General features: G+C 36.4%; 1 protein-coding gene across 6 annotated transcripts in view; it reads right to left on the reverse strand.

Moving 5' to 3' along the window:
* Nucleotides 1-23,863, reverse strand: part of HMCN1 (hemicentin 1) — a 450,903-nt gene that overhangs the window by 125,778 nt on the left and 301,262 nt on the right. For all 6 annotated transcript variants that reach the window (XM_058539863.1, XM_058539864.1, XM_058539862.1 and 3 more), the window contains 8 exons: nt 22,759-22,881; nt 21,789-21,950; nt 20,108-20,389; nt 18,882-19,049; nt 14,478-14,591; nt 13,810-13,896; nt 5,071-5,262; nt 849-1,022 (listed from right to left, as the gene is read on the reverse strand). In XM_058539863.1, the coding sequence (XP_058395846.1) occupies nt 849-1,022; nt 5,071-5,262; nt 13,810-13,896; nt 14,478-14,591; nt 18,882-19,049; nt 20,108-20,389; nt 21,789-21,950; nt 22,759-22,881 (1,302 nt within the window). The remainder of the gene's footprint in view (nt 1-848; nt 1,023-5,070; nt 5,263-13,809; nt 13,897-14,477; nt 14,592-18,881; nt 19,050-20,107; nt 20,390-21,788; nt 21,951-22,758; nt 22,882-23,863) is intronic.

The raw sequence follows: 23,863 nt of genomic DNA on the forward strand, positions 1-23,863 counted from the left end.
CAAAACATGACTCCAACATTCCTTCCTGACTTTACCTTCTTACCCGTCCCTCTCCCTGCCACACACACATATACACAATGTCTCCACTCAAGTGGGAGGTGAGGAATCGACTTATTATTATTTGCATATAGATGGAGCATTCTCACTTTGTACCTTTTGCACACTAGTCATCCTAATGGACCTGAAATCTCTCCTAACTCATTTCCAACCAATGAAATTCTAGAACTTTAAGGTCTGGTTGAAGTTCTGACTGCATCAAAGCATTTCCTGACCACTTCAGCCCATAGTGGCCATTCCTTCTTTTGAGTTCCTATAAAACTTGTCACTACCCCATTTATCATACCCTATGACTATTCATAACCCATGATTATTCATGGATTCATGTTGTTAATTAACTTTCACACATATAATTCCTTCTCTACATAAGACTGTACGTTTCTTAAAGCCAATGATCATACTTTTTATTTCTTTCTATTTTCACACATATTGCCAGGTATTAGAGGAATAAATAAACTCTCTCAATCTAAATACTAACTCTCTTTCAAGGTTCAATTCAACAAGAAATGAATTTCTGTCCGTTTTGGCATTCCACATTATATTTTTAACAAGTAATTACATCGTGGTATTTACTTATTTGTCTTTTTATTTAGGTATTTTATTGTTTTTTCAAAAAGTAACTTTAGATACCTTAGATTAAAGATATATACAAATAATTTAAAAATTAAAATGGCAACAGAACAACATGACCAACAACATAAGTACTTTTATAAAAAATAACTAATGATTCTGTTTTTCTACAATAGTAGATCACACAAATGCATCTTGGGCATCTGAAGTAAACTAATTACCTGGAAGAATGCGAATATTTCTGTTGGATTCTAAAGGAGTTCCATCCTTAAACCAGGTGATGGTGGCTGGAGGATATGAATAAGCTTCACAGACCAAAGATGTGGGGCTGTTAAGGATAACAGTGACATCTTCAGGGCTGCCATTACTATCAACACCAGCAATTGTAGGTGATACTAAAAAAGATTTAAAATTTGATTGAATTAATATATTTAGAAATATCTCTATTTGTGCATTTCTAAATTTCCATTGTACTTATTGGTGTAATTCCATTCTCTAACAATTACAGAAACAGTTGATTGTTTTTATTCTACACAAAAGCAGTGAAAACCTCAAAAAGCTCACAGGGTAATGGAGGAGATGACACATAAAAATGAATCATAACATAATGTAGTAAGGGCAATAATGTGAATTTTGGTGCCAGATATATGAAGGCATAGCATTTAATAAAATGTAAGGTGTGAGGTGTGAGGACTCTCGCCAGGGAAGGCTCCTAAAGGAGATTTCAAAGTGAGTCTTACAGGATTAGCAGTAGTTAGAAAGTGAAAGGAGGAGACAGTAGGAAGAGAGAGCACACTGGGAGCACAGCAGTGTAAACAATGAGGGGCAAGCAGGGAATACGTAGAGGATGCATTCGAGGAGGTCAATACTGAAAACCAGGGTAGCAAAGACAGGCAATTTGTTGCATAAAACGTAATAAGGGACTGAATCAGAGCCTTGAAGGAAGGCATAAAAAAGAGGGAGCAACTAAAGAAAGATTCTGGGAGTCAATTGGCAGGACTTGATGAATAGACTTTGGGGACTAAGGGAAACCAAAGTCAAAGATAACTTCTAGTTTTCTTGCTTGGGAACCTAGGTAAACTGTAGTGAAGCAACATAAATAGCAAATATGGAAAGATCTGCTCACTGAGGAGGGGGAGACAGTTTGTTCAGTTCTGAATATCTTGAATTTAGGTACCCATGAGAACGCCAGGTAGAAATACCCAATTAGCAATTATATAGAGAGATCCAAACCTTGGGAGAAAGATCTAGGTTACAGGTATGGATTTAAAAAGCCACGAATCTACAGGAGATAATTAAACCTTTGGGAATTAAGTTTATTAAAGAGAGGATCTAGAGTAAAATGAGCAGTGAGTAAAGACAAAATGCTAGGAGACCTAATGTTTAAGAGACGGACTAAGTAAGAGTCCATAACGGAGGGAGAAAGGGAGCAACCAAAGGTGTGCAAGGATAACTAGGAAAGAACACTGTCAAGGAGAAAGTGATAAATCATGTCCCAAACATTAAGATAAGGACTGAAGAATATCTGTTGCATCTAGCAACAGGGTAGTCTTTCCCACGGGGCAATCTTGACAAAGCAGTGTCAAGAATGGTGTGGGCAGAAGCCTATTTTCAGTGGGACAAGAAGTATGGACAGGGAGCGGTTACAGTATGAAGTGATGGAGACAGTAGAAGGTGAAACTGCAGGTACGGCGGATGGTGGGAATGACGGACATATCAAAGACAGCGGAAAGATATATGGTCAAGGGCATAAGTGCAAACAGTAACTGTGAACAAGAAGCATAACTCATCCTCCGGGAAAAGAAAGGGTAGACAGTAACTTATGGCTGAGTCGATCGGAAGTTGCAAACACACACACTTCAATAGCCTCAACTTTATGAAGTTGGAGGAATAGAAGGCTTTGATTCAGATCTCTCAGTCTTCAATGAATAGGGGGGAATGACAAGAAATATATAAGTAACCAGGAAGGGGGTGGGATGAGCGGGGGAAGTAGTGTAGTCAGGCAGTGTGACTTGGGATACCTGGGATAAAAAATAAGTGATCTCCACTGGAAAGAGTCTCCCGGAAGCTGGCGTCTCTTGGGAAGAGTCAGATTTCAATTACAGAAGGAGCTAGAAAAAGTATTAAATCAGGTGTCCAGAGAACAGAGAATAAGATTTGGACATGAGTCAGTACTGGGAGGTGAATCAGGTGGAAGGAAGGAGGCATGAGAAACTTAGAGCTCTAAGAGAAGCAATGAGCTACAGGAGAGGAGAGGAAATCTAGGGCTGGGCATTTGCACTTCACACATTGATGGGTGCAGGGAGCACAGGCGTGTTAGGACATAACTGGCTGATGAACTCTCATTCATACTTATCCATGTTTCTGTTGTTCAATGCTATGTTAGGTGCTAGGGCTAAATCCTTTACAAGATAAAAAGGGGTTCTGCCTTTGGGAGTTAATAGTTTTATATAATTATTATCTATATATACTATTTATTTGGCACTTACTTATACAATATCCAGTATTTTGATCTAACTTTTCTTGCATATATATCTCTTCTACTCACTTAGACTGTAAGCTACCTGAGGGCTGTGTTCCGTATGAGAGGTTTCTATGTATGAGACCATGTAGTGCCAAAATAGTCTAGCCAATAACTAAAAAAACAAAACAAAACAAAATTGCAAAAATTTGCATACTCAAATATAGGTCAGTTGATTTTAGTAGAATGAAAAGTATTTTGATATTAGTAATCAAATACAATACATTTAGGTGGTACTTTTTTTTTTTTTGTGAGGAAGATCAGCCCTGAGCTAACATCTGCCGATCCTCCTCTTTTTGCTGAGGAAGACTGGCCCTGGGCTAACATCCACGCCCATCTTCCTCCACTTTATATGGGATGCCACCACAGCATGGCTTGACAAGTGGTGCGTCGGTGCGCGCCCGGGATCCGAACCAGCGAGCCCTGGGCCACCGCACCCGAGTGCGAGCACTTAACCGCTTGCACCACCGGGCCGGCCCAAGGTGGTACATTTTTTTTTTTTTTTTTTTTTTTTGCTGAGGAAGACTGGCCCTGAGCCAACTTCTGTTGCCAGTTCTCCTCTTTTTTGGCTTGAGGAAGATTAGCCCTGAGCTAACATTCATGCCAATCTTCCTCTGTTTCATACCTGGGTTGCTGCCAGAGCATGGCTGATGAGTGGTGTAGGTCTTTGCCCTGCATCCAAACCCATCAACCCCAGCCACTGAAGTGGAGTGTGCCAAACTTTAACCACTATGCCACGTGGCCGGCCCCTAGGTGGTGCATTTTAAATTTCAAAACATGAGCAGAAATTAATAGTCTATTTTACTGTCATTCCTGAGACATAAGCATAACTTTGATGCTGCAGGAACTGAATGCACTGTTACTTCATCATTCCTAGTCCATTCTTTTTTCACGGAGTAGCTCTCAAAGAGCTTGGTATTCAAATGCACAAGCTAATCTGTATTAAACCAGAAAGAAATCATATGAGATTTAAAACCTAAACCTGTGGTCTCAGTCTCCATTTTAACCTAGGAGTCTTCACAGCTCATTCATTGACCCAACACAGAATTTACACATCATACATTAATTTCAAGGAAAGGAAACTTATCTTGGAAGAAAGAGCTACTAATTAACAGGTAAAAGACCTACATTTGAATTTTTCAGGTAGTGTATCTGCATGGTAGTACCCTTCAACTTTCTTCCTTTAAAATACTTTAGGTATTAGTGAATTAGCAAATGACACAGATAAACACACATAATGACAGATGAGCAGCATAGTACGTGATGAAAAATAAAATCTAAGGTAGTCGCTCACCCCAGTGGAAACAGATGTTCTGTTCACAGTACTGCTACATGAATCGGCAAAGGGAAGGAGGAGAGATGTGCTTTAAGACAGAGGGATGCACACTTCCAAAATAAAAGCATTCTAAAGCTGTTTCGTTTTGTTTTAATCCTTCAACCTCACAAGGAATTGTGTTCATTCACGATCACTCACGAGCAAGTATAAAATTGTGGTGCACTTCTCTGCTTCTGTTCTTCAGCATAGTTACCAAACATAGAATTCAGTATGGGCAATTACCAAAAATGGCAGAGTCCCACCAAAAAGAATAAAATATCTCTGGGTGAGCCCCTTTCACTGGTGACCTGCTTCTCTTTAGGCACCATATATTTATCCTGTACTACTGCTTATTTAATGTCCTCTTGTTCATAGTCGTGTCCCTAGCACAAAACACAGCACCTGGAACACAGTAGGTATTCCAAATGCAATGAATGAATGTATGAATTAATGAAAGAGAAACAGCAAATGTACACAAGCACTGGTCATCCTTATATAATGTATATTTCTATGGTAGAAACATTATGTAAACAGAAAAATAAAAGAAGAGAATTTAGCCTATAGTCATGCCTGATTCTTCAAGATTTGAAGCAATGATTACACCTACCCAGCACATTAAGACTGAAAGTTTTGCTCTTGTCACCAGCTGTATTAGAAGCCAAACATGTATATCTTCCAGTGTGTGACACTTGGGCATTGGTAATTTGAAGAAATTGGCCACCAGACATAATGTGATGAGTGTCATCTTCTTGGAGGAGCTGCCCATCTTTGTGCCATGTAATTTCTGGCACTGGATTCCCTGTAACAAAAAGCCATTTCTTAGAGCTGGCTAATAATCACATGTCTACAATTGATAATTTAAAGAAGGCATTTTCACTCCTTTGCCTTTTTAAATATCCCACTTCTAAAATAATGCAATACCCACTCTTTTTAAAATAAATTTTCAAATATAACCTAATTTATAATAATAATGATCATGCTATGATTTTAAAGATATACATAGATTACAAATCATATTCAAATGAAGATTAGTTTTCATCTATAAGTGAAATAATTCTAAACTAGTCTTTGTGTTTAACTAAATTTATACCATACCTTAGATTATTACAATAAAATATTTTCATAATAAAATATACTTAAAAAAGAAAAGAGCATGCATTTTTGTTAAAATTATTACTCAAGAATACCTTTGCATTCATATTACATTTTTTTGTGTGTGTGTGTGAGGAAGATTGGCCCTGAGCTAACATCTGCCAATCCTCCTCTTGTTGCTGAGGAAGACTGGCCCTGGGCTAACATCCATGCCCATCTTCCTCCACTTTATATGGGAAGCCACCACAGCATGGCTTGACAAGCGGTGCATCGGTGAGCACCCAGGATCCGAACTGGCGAACCCCGGGCCGCTGCAGAGGAGCGTGCGCACTTAACCGCTTGCGCCACTGGGCCGGCCCCTTCATATTACATTTTTAAAGAACATATCTTTCAGAGAAAGCTATAAAAAAGGAAAAAACTTTAATGAAACAATTCAACAAGAAGTATTTTGAGTTTATACCAGGATACTAGATATATAGATAGGTAGGTAGAGATATATAGTAATTATCCCCTTAATATTTATAGCTTACAGGGAAAAGATCTTTCATATTTATTTTAACATGGAACTTATGTTAAATATTGTTTTAAATTGCTTAAACAATTTTTTAAATTTTAAAACCATAAAAGAATGTTTTGTTAGGAAAGAAGTCTAAGTTGATATTATATTAAAACTGGAAAGCTCAACTCTACTGCCCATGGAGCCTGTTCTATGGCCCTGCCGAGGGAAGGGAAGCAAATTTGCAGACCTACCCAACTTCTGAGTACAGCACCCAGTCCCACCTGATTAGGAAGACTGACCAGAGAACTGGGGCAACCATGGAGCCTGTCCTACAGCTGCACTTGGGCAGGACACTAAGCCAGCAGTCCTCTCCAACTGTTCCTAGCCAATAGCACCCTGACCTCACAGCTCAGGCAGTGGCCTCATCCAAAGAGACACAGATAGAAAGCCCCACCTGCCCAAGGATACTACCAGCTGAACCATCCAGAACCCCAAGCTGAGCTGACTGGTGAAGAACTGTCTCTGCTGAAGTGAGCCTGTAAAGTGTGGAAGAAGAGACCTTTTACTCAAGTGTGCAGATACCAACACAAGGAATCAGGTAAACATGACACCATCAAAGGAAACTAATAAAACTCCAATAACTTAACCTAAAGGAAGGGAGATCTATGAACCATCTGACAAAAAATTCAGAACAATCCTCTTAAAGAAGTTTAGTGAACCACAAGAACACAGACAGATAGACAACTAAACAAAACTAGGAAAACAATGCATGAACAAAATGAGGAGTTCAAGAAAGAAAGAGAAACCATCAAAAAACAAAACAAAACAAACAAATCCTAGAGCTGAAGAATACAATGACTGAAAAATTTAAAAGAGAGCTTCAACTACAGACTTGACCAAGCAGAAGAAAGAATCAGTGAACTAGAAGATAGGTCATTTGAAATTATATAGTCAGAGAAGAAAAAAGAAAAAAGAATGAAAAAAAGTGGAGAAAGCCCATGGGACTTATGGACACCATAAAAAGAAACAATATACACAGTATGGGAATCCCAGAAGGAGAAGAGAAAGAAAAAGGGACAGAAAGCATATTCAAAATAATAATGTCTGAAAACTTCCCAAATTGATATCCAGATTCATGAAGCCCAAAGGATCCCAAATATGTTGAACTCAAAAAGGGCTACATGGAGACACATTATAATTAAATTTTCAAAAGTCAAACACATGGAGAGATTTTGAAAGCAGCAAGAGTAAAGCAACACATCACATAAAGGGAACCCCCATAAGACTATAGGCAGATTTCTCAAAAGATACTTTGCAGGCCAGGAGAGAATGGGATGATCTAAATATTGAGGAAAGAAAAACCTGTCAGCCAAGAATACCATAGCTGGCAAAATATGAGCAAGAGAGGATTTTCCCTAACAAACAAAAGCTGAGAGAGTTCATCACCACTAGATCTGCCTTACAAGAAATGCTAAAGGGCATTCTCAAGCAGAAATAAAAGGATGCTAATTAACATGGTAAAAACATACGAATGTATGTGCAAAATTTACTGGTAAGGGTAAATACGTAGTCAAAGTCATATTCTCTAATATTGCAATGGTGATGCATAACTCACAATTCTAGTTTAAAAGTTAAAAAAACAAACATATTAAAAATAACCTTAACTACAATAATTTGTTATTGCATACATAGTACAAAATAGTAAATTGTAACATCAATAATCTAAAACGTGAGAGGGAGAAAAGATGTAAAGTTTATGTATGCTATCAAAGTTGTTATCGGCTTAAAATAGGATGTTATAAATATAAGATAATTTATGTAAGCCTCATGGTAACCACAAAGGAAAAACCTATAGTAGTTACACAAAAGATTATGATAAAGGTGTCAAAACATATCACAAAAAAATGCCATTAAATCACAAAAGAAGAGCAAGATAAGAAGCAAGGAACAAAGGATTTAAAAAACAATCAGAAAACAATTAATAAAATGGCAATACTAAGTCCTTATCTACCAATAATTACTTTAAATACACATGAATTAAATTCCTCAATCAAAAAACAGAATGGCTAAATGGATAAAAAAACAAGATCCAATGATATGCTTCCTACAAGAGACTCACTTGAGCTTTAAAGACACACAGACTGAGAGTGAAAGGATGTAAAAAGTTATTTCAAGAAAATGGTTAATAAAAAAATCAGGGGTAACGATACAACATCAGATAAAATAGACTTTAAGCTAAAAATAGTCAAAAGAGACAAAGAAGATCATTATACAATAAAAAAGCATAATCCATTACGAAGATATAATAATTGTAAATATTTATCCAACATTGGAGCACCTAAATATATAAAGCAAATACTAACAGAACTAAAAGGAGAAATATATAGCAATATAATAATTGTTGGGGACTTGAATATCCCACCTCTCAACAATGGATAGATCATGCAGTCAGAGAATCAAACATGCAACAGGATTTGAAAAACACCATAGACCAAATAGACCTAACAGACATATACAGAAGATTCCATCCAACAACAAAATACACATTCTTCTCAAGTGCACAAGGAACATTTTCGAGGATAGATCATATGTTAGACCACAAAACAAGTCTTAGCAAATTTAAGACGACTGAAATCATATCAAGTATCTTTTCTGACCACAATGGTCTGAAACTAGAAATCAATAACAGGAGGAAACCTGAAAAATTCACAAATACATGGAAATTAAACAACCCACCCTTGAACAACCCATGTATCAAAGAAGATATCAAAAGAGAAACAAAAAAAGTATCTCGAGACAAATGAAAATGGTAACACAACACACCAAAACTTGTGGGATGCAGCAAAAGTAGTTTTAAGAGGAAAGTTTATTATCTAGTCCCCCCTTCTCTGTGGGGGACACATTCCAAGACCCCCAGTGGATGCTTGAAACTGCAAATAGTACCAAACCCTATATATACTGTTTTTTTTCCCTCTACATACATACCTATGATAAAGTTTAATTTATAAATTAGACACAGGAAGAGATTAAAAACAATAACTAATAATAAAATAGAACAATTACGGCAATATACTGTACTATAAGTTATGCGAATGTAGTCTCTCTCTCAAAATATCTTATTGTACTGTACTCACTCTTCTTCTTGTGATGATGTGAGATGACACAATGCCTATGTGATGAGATGAAGTGAGGTGAATGACATAGGCATTGTGATATAGTGTTAGGCTACTATTGACTTTCTGACAATATATCAGAAGGAGGATCAAGGAGCCATGAAGATGTTGATGGCTGGATGTCAGGAGCAGATAATGTCAATGGTTGGGGACCCAACAAAGGGATGATTCACATCCCAGGCAGGATGAGGCAGGACAGCACAAGATTTCATCATGCTACTCAGAATGGCATGCAATTTAAAAATTATTTCTGGAATTTTCCATTTAATATTTTTGGACGATGGGTAACTGAAACTACAGAAAGTTAAACTGTGGGTAAGGGAGGACTACTGTACTGATAAATGCATACATCAAGGAAAAAGAAAGATCTCAAGTAAACAACCTAACATTATACCTCAGGGAACTAGGAAAAAAAAACAGACTAAGCCCAAAGTTAGCAGAAGGAAAGAAACAATAAAGATTATAGCAGAAGTAAATGAAATAGAAAACAGGATAACAATAGAAAATATTAATAAAACTATGAATTGGTTCTTTGAAAAGATAAACAAAATTGGCAAACCTTTAGCTAGACTAAGAAAAAAAGAGAGAAGACCCAAATAAATAAAATTATGAATGAAAGAGGAGACATTGCAACTGATACCACAGAAATACAAAGGATCATATGAGGCTACTATGAATAACTATAGCCAACAAACCAGACAACCTAGAAGAAATGGATAAATTCCTAGAAACATACAACCTGCCAAGACTAAATCAGGAGGAAACAGAAAATCTAAACAGACCAATTACTAGAAGGAGATTGAATCAGTAATCAAAAATCTCCCAACAAAGAAAGCCCAGGACTACACGGTTTCACTGGTGAATTTTATCAAACATTTAAAGAAGAATTAATACCAATTCTTCTTAAACTCTTTCAAAAAATTCATGAGGAGAGAACACTCCTAAACTCATTTTACAAAGCCAGCATTACCCTGATACCAAAGCCAGGTAAAGACACTACAAGAAAGGAAAACTACAGGCCAATATCCCTGATACATATAGATGCAAAAATTCTCAACAAAATACTAGCAAACTGAATTCAACAGCAAATTAAAAGGATCAAATAAGAGTCATCCCTGCAGTGCAAGGATGGATCATCATATGCAAATCAATAAATATAATACATCACATTGATAAAATGAAAGATAAAAATCATATGCTCATCTCCATAGATGCAGAGAAGCATTTGACAAAATTCAACACCCATCATGATAAAAACTATCAACAAATTTTATGCAAAAGGAACATTCTTCAACATAATAAAGGCCATATATGACAAATCCACAGCTAACATCATACTCAATGCTGTAAGATTGAAAGTTTTTCTTCTAAGATCAAGAACAAGACGAGGGTGCCCACTCTTACCACTCGTATTCAACATAGCACTGGAAGTCCTAGCAAGGGCAATCAGGCAAGAAAAAGAAATAAAAGACACCAGAATTGAAAGGAAGAAGTAAAATTGTCTCTATTTGCAGATGACATGATTTTATATAGAGAAAAAATCCTAGACTCCACCAAAAAGCTGTTAGATCTAATCAATGAATTTGGTGAAGTTTCAGGATATAAAATTAACATAAAAAATTGTGGCATTTATAACACTAACAAAAAATTATCTGAAAAGGAAATTAAAAAAAAAATTCCATTTACAATGGCATCAAAAACAATAAAATACTTGAGACTAAATCTAACCAAAGAGGTGAAATATCTCTACACTGAAAGCTATAAGACACTGATGAAAGAAATCCAAGAAGACACAAGTAAATGGAAAGATAGTTCATGTTCAGGGACTGGAAGAATTAATATTGTTAAAATGTTCATATTACCTAGTCCTTATCAAGATTCATATTACCCAATCCTTATCAAGCAATCCCTACAAGATTCCAATGGCATTTTTTACAGAAATAGAAAAAACAATCTTAAAATTTATTTGAAACCACAAAAGACCCCAAATAGCCAAAACAATCCTGAGGAAAAAGAACAAAGCTGGAAGCATCACACGTCCTGATTTCAAACTATATTACAAAGCTATAGTAATTAAAACAGTATGGTACTGGCATAAAAAGAGACACATAGACCAATGGAACAGAATCACGACCCCAAAAATAAACCCATGCATACGATCAACTAATATCTGACAAGAGAGCCAAGAACACTCAACAGAAAAAGACAATCTCTTCAAAAAACGTTGGTGGGAAAACAGGATATTCACATGCAAAAGGATGAAAGAAGACCCCTAACCTACGACACTCACAAAAATTAACTTGAAATAGATTAAAGACTTTAAGACCTAAAACCATAAAACTCCTACAAGAAAACATAGGGACAAAGCTCCTTGACATTGGTCTTGGCAATGATTTCTTGAATATGACATCCAAAAGCACCAGCAACAAAAGCAAAAAGAAACAAGTGGGCCTACATCAAACCAAAAAGCTCTGCACAGAAACAGAAACCATCAACAAAATGAAAAGACAACCTACGGAATAGGAGAAAATATTCACAAACCATCTATCTGATAAGCTGTTAATATCCAAAATATGTAAGGAACTCATACAACTCAATAGCAAAAAAACCCCAAATGATCTAATTAAAAAATTGGCAAAGGACTTGAGTATTTTTCCAAAGAAGATATTCAAGTGGCCAACGGGTACAAGAAAAGGTGTTGAACGTCACTAATTATCCAGGAAAAGCAAATCAAAACCACAATGACACATGTGTTAGAATGGCTATTATCAAAAAGACAAGAGATAAGTGTTGGTGAGGACGTGGAAAAAAAGGAACCCTTGTGCACTATTGTTGGTAATATAAATTGTATAGCCACTATGGAAAACAGTATGCAGGTTCCTCAAAAAATTAAAAATATAACTACCATAGGATCCAGCAATTCCACTTCTGGGATACACCTGAAGGATGTGAAATTACTATCTCAAAGAGATATCTGCACTCCCATGTTCACTGCAACATTATTCACAATAGCCAAGACATGGAAACAACCTAAGCGTCCACTGACAGATGAATGGATAAAGAAGATGTGGTATATATATACAATGGAATATCATTCAGCCATAAAAAAGAAGGAAATCCTGCCATTTGTGACAACATGGATGGACCTTGAGGGCATTATGCTAAGTGAAATGGTCAGTCAGGGAAAGACAAATACTGTATGATCTCACTTCTCTGTGTAATCTAATAAAACCAAACTCATAGAAACTTAGAGCCCATTGGTGGCTGCAGAGGTGGGGGTTGCAGGTGAGGGAAATGCGTGAAGGTGGTCAGAGGGTACAAACTTCCAGTTACAAGATAAATAAGTTCTGAGAATGTAACGTACAGAATGGTGACTACAGTTAACAATGCTATATTATATATTTGAAAGCTGCTAAGAGAGCAGATCTTAAAAGTTCTCATCACAAGAAAAAAAATTTATAACTATCCAAGGTGATGGATGTTAACTAAACTTATTGTGGTAATCATTTTGAGATACATATATATAAAACCATTATGTTGTATACCTTAAACTTACACAATGTTACATGGCAATTATATCTCAATAAAACTGAAAGAAAAAATAAAAAAGAAATAACAATGCCAAATGTCAATGTGAAAAAACAAAACAAAACTGGAAGTCTCAAGGGGGATGCTATAAAATTTAGGCAGCTAGTCTCTGTGCAACAATTCTTTCCATTTCTGGAAAACAAATTAATAGATTAAGTAAATAGTATATGTCACAGTCTTTATATCTGCCTTTCTTAAAATGAAACATTTCCTTGATTACTTAAATTTATTGCTCAGGCAAGGCACAGAAACAATGAAATAAGAAAATAGTCAAATCTTCCTTAAAATGCTGGCTTTCTATAAAACGTATGGGCTACTCTCGTTCCTTTAAAACTGCAAAGCCATCTACAACAAAAAGGCAGACTTGAAAATGTCCTCTTAGAGCTTTGTTTATTTTTATTACATGCAGCACACTTACCCACTGGTAAAGATGATGAAATTGGTTTAAAATTTTTCATTGTTATCTTTACTAGCCTCCATTCCCTTTGTAATAGGCAAACATGTTAACAAAAGGTAAGATTATTGTTCTTGGGTAAACTCTACTATCAATAATGCCATCCTTCCACCAAAACTCCTACCTATTTCTTTGAAATGAAATGTAAGAAAACAGGAAAAGGAAAAGAAGTTACAAACAAAGGGCAGGAAAGAGAAAATAAGACGAAACATGGCAGGAAACCCCACATACAAGTAGAAGTGGAATTAAAAACAAAGAATAATTTATTGACTTGAAAGAAAAGACCAATGTTTCTTTCTCCTTCTTTCCCTCGCTCTTCCCTCCCTTCTTTCCTTTCCTCAGGGTGGGAATTTCCTTTTTACCTCAACAGAATCTGAAAGATTTCATCCTACTCTTCTACCAGCTATAGTGGACTACAATTCAATAGCAAATGCTTATTATAGTAGCCTGACTTTTTCTCCACTAATTAAGATATATAGTGGAGGTAATGAATAATCAGTGAGTGGGGGACAGTAGAAGTACAAGAGCTGAGCTCCTTACCTGTCACTTCACAAGTCAATGTAAGATTTTGTTTCTCTTTTACTTTCACATCTTCCAAAGTATTTTCACCCACAATGCGAGGTGGTACTAAAAACAAAACAAAATAAAAAAACAGAAAAAGTAGCAATTCTAATAGGGTGTTATTTTATAGGCATCTATGTTTATATTTTTATTAAGCTATAACCTTTAACACAAACCCCCCAGATTCTTATTATTTGTTTACTAGGATAATGTCATAACACTATTCTGATCAATTCTAATTTTAAGATATATTATAAAGTTATAGGTCATGAATTCAATTATAGTGAATTTTATTGTAATGTAAATCATAAAGTCTGAATAAAAATGTCAACAAGTCAATGAGTAAGAACATTTATTAGACATTTATTTCTCCCACTATAAGTCTGATAAGCACTCACATTAAACAAGTTATCAGTCTTAGAATATTGTCGAACAATTGTGAACTGACAAGACATGGCATCTCAGCCATTTTAATTCAACTGATTACATCCACACCATTTAACATTTAAGTCTTGCCAAGAGCGACAGTCCAGGGGCCAAAGAAAACATAAACCTGAGATCAAGCTGTAAATAACTTTTAACTCTGCTTCCAGAATGTATTGAAGCCAATTAGATTTTTTTCTAGATATTGCAAATTATATAAATACCTAATACTGAAAGCCCAAAGATTTTTCTTTCTTCACCAGCTGCATTCCTTACGACACAAGTATATTGGCCAGCATCTTCTATTCTGGTCTGCATCAACCGCAAAGTCCTACCTCCTGGAGAAGTAAACCACCAGATGACTCAAAAAGAAACCTGTAACTTTACAAGTTGTCCATGTAATGCTCAATTTAGGGAAAATTTAATCAATACACTTCAAAGGCCTTTAAAATGCATTTATGTCAAGCTTTTTAAAAAATCACATTTTACACCTGTATGAAACAGACAGACAATTCAGAAGAATTTTCTCGTTCAATGGACAAGAAAATAAATACAATGCTAGGTGACAGCAAGCAAGAAATGGAGTTTCAAAGAGGTGATGTTTGTACATAATCTTAAAAGGTAAGTATAGTTTAACAGACAGAGGAGTTGAGAGACACCATTGTAGGTGGAGCATGAATGAGGATATAGAGGTAAAAAGCAGATGTGAGCTGTGGTACCTAAAGCAGAGCAGGTGGAGAAAACAGTGCGAGATGAGACTAGATGGAGTACAGCCAGATTCTGTGGGCCCCTGAATGCTATGCGAAGGAATCTAGACTTTTTTGTGTTCACTAAAGGCTATAGAAGTATGTAAAAAAAAAAAAGTGCATGATCTGATTTGTGCTTTAGAAAGACAACTGTGACAGTATGTTTAGGAAAAGATTCCCAGTTTTCCACTGAACATATGAAATGGGAATGTTAGAAGGAGGACTAGACCAGCAACCCGGATTGGGATGACATCAATTATAAGGGATGGGTGAAACCATGAAGACTGACTACCAGTTTTCAATGGAGTTTTATGGAATCCTAGAATTATTTATATGAGTTTATGGAGGTCATTTCATTTACTAGCACAACTCTGCTTTTGTTACTTTTTATATTTTGAACTTCTATGTAATGAAGAAAGATTCCTCATCCAAAGAATGCATGTAGACTGAGAGTGGAACTCTGATATGCAGATGGGTGTGATTTGGAGGGAAACTCCATTTAAGGACAAAGGAACAGGAGCCAGCAAATGACACTGAAACAACGCCTGCAGAGAACTAAGAGATGCACTGAGAGAGAAGAGTCCTCAAAACCGTTTGAGAAGTAAATTCGAAGAAAAAAATGTAAATCATTTCTTAGATTTGGTAATAATTTTCTACCTGGTATATTTTTGCTTGGTACCCTGAATGGGAACTAAAAACTGAAATGGTTAAACATGAAATGTTCATGTAAGTATTCACCTGGATCTAGATTTGTCAGGAGTTGCCATCTGTCGTCTGTTTTTATAAACACAACAAGCTGTCACTGAGATTTTCCTATAAGCAACCTTCCCATCCTCAACCCACTGAAATGTGAACTTAGTAGTATCTTACTTAGACAAACAAAGCTGATTACCTGAATTCAGTCTTTTTTTCCAACTGAATTTAAGTACTAAGCAAAGTGGAATACAGAAATTATTTGAACATGTCAAGAACTTATGTTAATCAGGAAAGAATTTAAGCACTCACTACTACTTCAGATTAGTGAGACCATACTATGATTCTGGTTGAGAGATATTAAAATAATACAACTTTCAAGAGTCATTGCTGCCTCTGCAAACCTCGGCCTCACAAGCCTTATGATCTTTCTTTTCTCTTTGCTTCCTTCCTCTCACTTACTCCAGTGAAAAACAAAAAAGGGTCCAACAGTAAGTTATACTTAAATGGAGACGTTCCTTGTGCCTATCAAAGTTTTATAGCAGCTATCTGTTCTTGGCAGATAACTTCATAACAATAATAGAGCCTTCAATAAATACTGCTTTCAGGAAAGCTGTACTTAAAGTCTCAGGAGGACTAATCTTAACGAAACAGAAGTGTGCAGCAGACCGAGGAACAAGCAAGTCCTGCGCCATTCACTTGATTCTCATTCATCTGTTGCACAATACACATGTTCAGACTGTGAAACTGAATGACTTCTTTGGCAGCGCCACAAGGTGAAACACTTTCAGTGTATTCGCTCAGGGATCTCCAGCTGCAAGTCAAGCAGCTGGAGATAAACAAATAAATAAATAAATAAACCAAATAAAACCAAAACACTACTCCTGTAAATCTGTAATAAGCCAGAGTGCATCACTCTATCTTGCCGTTTTCATTTCCATGAGCCCTGATGTAGTTATTATATTTAAAAAGAGTTTCTACTTTTTCAACAATTGAGAATTGAAAAGAAATAAGCCAAAAATATGAGGAATAATTTCAAGACGAGAAGATAATGTGTTCAGCTTTTTGGTAACCCAATCGTAACAAAATCTTTGCCATCAGTATGCATTTCCTAGGACCAACGGAGACTGGGAGTCCTATAAAAACGAAAGCATCATAGTAAGGAAATAGGAAAGTTTCCCAGGGCAGGGAGACCTAAACCTTTTACCAGGCTGTCCACAGCAATAACGACAAACATGTACCGGGTGCCTACCATATAAGCAGGCACTGTGTTAAATGCTTTACATACATTAACTCATTTCATCTTTTTTTGCTGAGGAAGATTTGCCCTGTGCTAACATCTATTGCTAATTTTCCTCTTTTTTTGCTTGAGGAAAATTAGCCCTGAGCTAACATCTGTGCCAGTCTTCCTCTGTTTTGTATGTGGGACGCCACCACAATATGGCTGGTGAGTGATGTAGGTCCACGCCCAGGATCCGAACCTGCGAACCTGGGCCACCAAAGCGGAGCACGCGGAACTTTAACCACTCAGCTACGGGGCTGGCCCCCTGACTCATTTCATCTTTACAAAAACCCTAAGAGGCAAATACTATTCATATCATCACTTCACGAGTGAAGAAACTAAAGTCAGCCAAGTTAAGTAAATTACCTGAGGTCAGAAATCTAGTGAGTATTATAGACAATAAATATAATAATTACAGCAATATTCATTCCTCATCAAGCCCTTATCATTTATAAGCCAAGATCTTGAAGAAACAGAGGCATCTTAGGTTACTCAGAGCTAATTCAAACACTAGGAAAGGATCTTTTCCGAAAAAGCCTGCAAAAACGGGAATTTAAACCTTGTTTGAACAAATTTAGGGGCAGGGAGCTCACTACCTCTTAAAATAGCTTATCTTGACTTTAAACAATATAAATATTTTTTAAGTTGTTTATATTCAGACCCAAATCTGTCCCTAGAATCTTCCAGACACTGACATTACTTTTAACCTCTGGAACTAGACAGAACCAACACAATCCTTTTCTACATCATGGCTCTCCAAGTATTTAAACTTAATTTTCACTATGTAACGATAAGGTTACATAAGGTTTATTTTTCCAGGTTAAATACAATCAGACATATAAATTATTTTGCTATCATTTACCATCATAGTTACCCCCTCCTTTGAAAATATTGTCAATAAATCCTTCTTCTAGTCTTCCTAACAAGTAAATTAATTCCAGAGTACAACTGGTCTCTCCCTTTTCCTATTGGTAAAAATATGCTTTATTAATGTGGCAAAATATCGCATTTGTTTTCTTGATAACCACGTTACACTGTTAATGCATACTGAGTAACTAACACAATTTAGACATCTTTTCATATGAAGAATTCTGCAGCTATATCTCACCCTGATTTTCATCACAGGTTTTTGAATATAAGTACGTGAGTCTATTTAACTTGCATTTTGTTAGGCTTAACTCAAAAGTTCCAGTGTGAGGTGTGTTTGAATTCAGATGCCTCCACTCACACATTAGGTGTTCTTCTAAGTACCTGAGCTTTTTATTAACCACAAACTTGGCAAGATTATTTTCTTAGTCTGTATCCAAGTCATTACTGAAAGGGTGCAAGTGCAGATTCCTGTGGCACGTCCCAAGACACCTCTCTCCACACTCACACTGATCCATAAAGGACAAGCTAATAGATTTTCCTACACAATTAGATAAGGAATAAGCTGAATACCTCCTTTACAATAATGATCAAGTCTTAGCTCACTGGAAACTATCCCATCCTGGACATACAAAACTCACTCAGATAAGAGTCATGAATAAATTAAAATACTTGATTATGGAGATACCATCATTCACTCTCTAGACTCTGGTTTCAATTTCAGTACTTCTTTTTATTCTTCACTTCTCAAATTGGTTGGTACTCACTGTAGCATGAGTGCTCTGATATCCCCACGATTTAAGTAATAAGCAAGTGCCAAGATTTCTTTTTAAAAACGATCTAGAGATATTTAGCGATTTTTCCCATTTTCATATAGCTTCTGATGTCCTTCCAAATATTTTTCTCTTAATATGATCAGTGGGTATTACAGTAAGCAGTAGATCAAAAAGAAAAATAAAACACGAAGAAATGAGAAATTAAGGAGAAATTGTGACCACAGGAAGCTAACTAGATTATCAGGCTATGAGAATTTCTAATACCTGAGAGAATTCTCACAGAACTGCCAAGGCTGATGGGCCACCCATCTTTAAGCCAGGTAATTGAAGGCAGGGGAATTCCTGAAGCTTCACAAGTCAGGGACATTGAGTTCTTTTCCACCACACTGATATTTTCAGGTGTTTCATGGTTTCCTATGATGCTTGGAGGGGCTGTAAGACAAAACAAAACAAATAAGAAGTGGAAAGGAGAGTAGCTAATACACATCACACACCAAATCCTAAATAGCTTGTTGTTAATAATAAGACTTCCATTTTCTGGTCAAATCACAACAATGAGCTAATTATTATTATTATTATCATCATCATCATCATCATTATTTATTACTATTTTTAGTGTGGCATGCCTGGAAGTAAAAATGTCACTTCTTCCTTACTAATAGCAGTAAATGACTTTCATATTGTTATTCTAATAGTAGTGAATGATTTTCTATGAGTCACTCATCTTTTCTGGTAAGTTTCTAAAAGGATTCATGACCTTTTTATAGGAAGGATTTTATAATAAATAATTCTAATCCTAAAAATTAAAAAGTAATCTAACAAAAAGATGTTTAAGATTGATTCCTTTTCTCATTTATATTCTGATTTCTTTAGCTTTGGCCCACACATAAGCTGCAACCTACAGGATATAAATACTGAACAATGTGTACGCGCTAACTGGATCCAAGTTATAAGACCATATCTATTAAATTTACCATTGTTTTTATAGATTTAAAAATTACATTTCAAATTGTATGCATACAAATAGGTGTCCCCAAGTACATGTATGTTTGGTCTATTCCTACTGTCATTTACAGCTCATTAATTAGAATATTAAAGTTGACTTCAGTACAACTCATGCCCAACTGATGCTGAGTCAGTAAACTCTAAGAAACCCAGGTTTACACTAGACAAGACAGCTAATTTGGAAAACACAGAATCAAGGAATATTACTTGGGATAGCACTGGACCAAAAGTACTTGAAAAAGACAATTATCTATTTTACTATCCTAAAGAATATCCAATATATGCTTATTTCAGCAAGCTAAGAAATGAGAGGTCAGGCATAGAAGGATACGTAATGAGACTGATCTAGAGATGATCCAGGTGCATATGTAGAAAATAATAGACTATAAATAAAAGACTCAACACTCAAGGCCCACATCTCTCATCCAGGATGCCAGAGATTATATTACTCAGCAAACAGACTTATGGAGGCTCTTTATACTTACTGTGCACACTTAAGTCATATTTTCTATCAGTCATTCCTGCTACATTCACAGCAACACACACATAACGGCCTGTGTCAGATACATGAATGTTCTTCAGCTGAAGGATGCGACCTTCATCCATTATTTCCATTCCCCTTCCCTTGGTCAAGGGGCGGCCATCTTTCATCCAGGTCACTGTCGGTTGAGGAATACCCTGCACCTCACACTCCAAGGAAATACTCTTCCCTCGAGTTACAATAATTTCAGTAGGGTGGCTGCCACCATTGGATATAGTTGGGCGAACTGGAAAAAAATGAAAAAATTAGGAGTCAAGTCTTACATAGGCACTTGCATCAGCCAAAGTTAAATTCAGTTTGATGTTGAAAAATTAGCTACTAAAGAAAAAACCCAGGACTAATAGACATGGCTTTGCTACATTGAAAAGTGGAATTCTCCAATGTTTCTAAATGGATTCATACCTAAAATAAAGCTATCAACACAGTAAGGAAAGAATGCTGTGTTTGCTGCTTTCCCTGCTTTGGAAAAGTTATACAAATATCTGAACTTATCATTCATAGCTCTGATTAACAGAAGTCTTCCTAGTACTAATAAAATAGACATGGTAGCCTCGCTCATGACCCAGTGTCTGTTACGAATTCCTTTCTTTCTTCTACCTTCCACTATAGGAGTTGGGAAAGCTGAGACTGTTTCTCAGTCTTCTTGGAAAATTGGGGTGGCCACATGAATCAATTCACGCCGGAAATATCTAAACAGAGGTCTGCTGGGGGTGAGAGGGATTTTTTGCTCTCTTGGTAAAAGAGATACCACTTCTTCCTCTTCTTTTTGCCTTCAATGTGGACTTGATGCTACAGCTGCAGCAACCATCTTGAGACCACAAAGGAAGGGCCAGGAGAATGCTAGATCTCCCATCCTGACATGAATAAAGTGCTGATCAACTCCAGAGACTGCCATCTCTGGCTGCTCTTGATGTGAGAAAATGAACCTCTACTTGTTTAAGCTGCTGATCGCCAGTTATTCTGTAACTTTGCACCTAACCGATACTGATTCCAAGAAAGACAATTAGACCAACTCTAACACATATGTGTGTGGGAAGAAAAATGGGCCAGTGTTAGTAATTCTGTGTTCCAGTGCCAGCCCTACTACACACAAGCCACATGACCACAGTCTGTCATGAAAACCTCTCTGGGTTTAAGTTCCCACGTAAGCAAAATGGAGGCAATAGTTTTGTCTCAGATCACAGCTCATGTAAAGATTAAATGAGATGATGTAAATATTTTAAGGACTTTAAAATCCTATACAAATTATTAAAATCTTATACAAATTAAATATTCTTTAAAATGAGATATTTTTACATATTGTAAATATACCCTATGGTACAATGCCATTCCTCCCAGCTCCACATGTTCACTACGCTGCCCCCAACAAATCACAGCCACATTGATTGTCTGCCATCGGCAAGCTGATGCAGAGTGGACAGCTATACTGATGAATAAGTAACAGCCAGATATAAGTACTTGCTCTCCGTTTACGTGAGCACAGTTTAAATTTGTGGGTTTTATGACAGGTATATTATGACCTTACTAGTTTAAATGAATCTTAAAGATATGAAGAAAAAATAAAAGGGATGGATGGAAAGATTTAAAAGAAAATTGTGCCAAAGCCTGGCTAATCAATAGCTTACTGTAAACTTGCAGCTTGTAGTCTTTCTTTGCAGTTCCAGCAACATTCGATGCCACACATGTATAGAGCCCTGCATCAGATCTCTCAGCAATTGAAATCTGCAACTGCCTGCCTCCTGATAAGGTTCTGACTCGCCCTGCAGAATCAGCCAGCACTGGGGAGCCTGCAAGGAAAACCAAATGGCAGAATATGAAGCAAAAACATAAGGCATTCTGCGTCCATGCTCTGATGAGGATACATACATATTTATTTACTTTCTTGTTCAAGCACCTAAAAGGCAGCTGACACTGTAAAATATCCTACACAAAAAATGGAGGCAGAGGAGAAACAAGGGGAGGAAAAGGAGGAGGAAGAGGCGGAGGAGCTGTTTATCAAGATTATCTTCTGCAAATTTTTCTTTCAATGAATATTGCCTTTGAAAGAAAACATGCTTAGAAAAACAAAATAAAATCTTAAGATAGTAAAAGAAAAATTATTTTTTAAATCAGCTAAAAATTTACATGATCTGTCTGATATTTAACAGACCTAAGTATTTGTCGACGAATAAATTGAAAATCTGTTCAATTGCCGAATTCAGTCTTAACATACACGACAAAACTGCCACAAAGACAGCAAAAATGTTTGCTTTAGAAAATAATTTTTAAACCTATTTTAAAGAAGAAAAAATAGTTTATTCAATGGTGGATTCCTGATCATTATAGCTGCTCTACAATGCATCCGATTAAAAAACAACGAATGAAGAAAATTTATTTTTTCTGGGAAGCAGTTAGTCTCGAACTGAAGATTTTGAGCTGGATAGTGTAGAAGTAACACATGTTGCACATTTAATATAAATCCGCAATTATGCTGTCTAGTATTTTAGTATGCAAACCTCAGGAACGTTTGTTAACAAACTGACGTTTGCCAAATAAAATATAAATTCATTTAATATTTACATGTAATTTTATAAATGTCAAATGATGAAAACTGACCTTTCTTTTTCCAAATGAGATTTGGGGGTGGAATACCGCTTGATTCACACAACAGACTAATAAGATTCCTTTCAATGACTGTAAGTTGAGCGAGTTCATCAGAACCATAAATATTTGGTGGTACTGGAAAACAAAAACAAAAGAAGTACTGTTTTTACACCTATTTAATATGAAATTTTCCTAACACTTAACACATAAAAAAAAAGTTCCCACTCAAATGACACAAGAAAATAATTAGCACTTGAGATTGACATATCAACACCACATTAAAAGTCAACTATAAGATGTAGAATAAATACCTAATAGCGGACTTCCTATTTTCACAGATAGAAACTTAATTATCAAAATATTCAGAATGGCATAAAAAGAAGGTGATCTAGTATAGATATTTAGACACCTTGCACCAAAAAATTAAGGCACGTACCAAGTTTAAACTTAACCCAGTCATTTGTGCCTGGCTAGCTTTGATATCTCAGATGCTGAACAAAACTGGAAAACATCAGGCATATAACATATAGTAAAGAACAGAGGCAAGGAATTTGATCTAAGAAACAGACATGTTACCTATTCTAGATTGCACAACCTGCCTCCCCACTGGCCTCCAGGTTCTCCTTGGACCCTTCAAAGTGAATCCTGACTACCCATGCTTCTCTCAAAGAGAGGAGTCTGAGTCTGCAACTGCTGGCTGAACTCTCCCCACAGACACTTCTGGCTGCAGTACCATCAGGTGGCAGATGCTTGTGTTCCCAAGCTTCTGGGAGTTGAGAAGCGGGAGAATCCTCCTCACCTCCTAACGCAGCTTCCAGTCATTGTTCAACCACCCCCATGAAAGCCTCTAGTCCTCCGAGGCTCATGCCACCAAATTACTTCTCTTTCTCCTTCTTACCACCATCTGTGAACCTGGCATTCTTTTTCCATTCACTGAACAATTTGGTACTTGTTTTTATCCTTCCTCTTCACACGAAGACCTGCCATCATTCTGTATGAACTCAATATCTACATGTGTCATCAGTTGAGACACCTTTGCTACTCAGTTCCTTATCTGCTCATCCCTTTCTCCATCAGAGGCCATACCCTATTCATCATCTAGAATATTTCTTCTATA

Source organism: Diceros bicornis, chromosome 4 (genome assembly GCF_020826845.1).
Source record: "Diceros bicornis minor isolate mBicDic1 chromosome 4, mDicBic1.mat.cur, whole genome shotgun sequence".
In the NCBI taxonomy this organism is placed as follows: domain Eukaryota; kingdom Metazoa; phylum Chordata; class Mammalia; order Perissodactyla; family Rhinocerotidae; genus Diceros; species Diceros bicornis.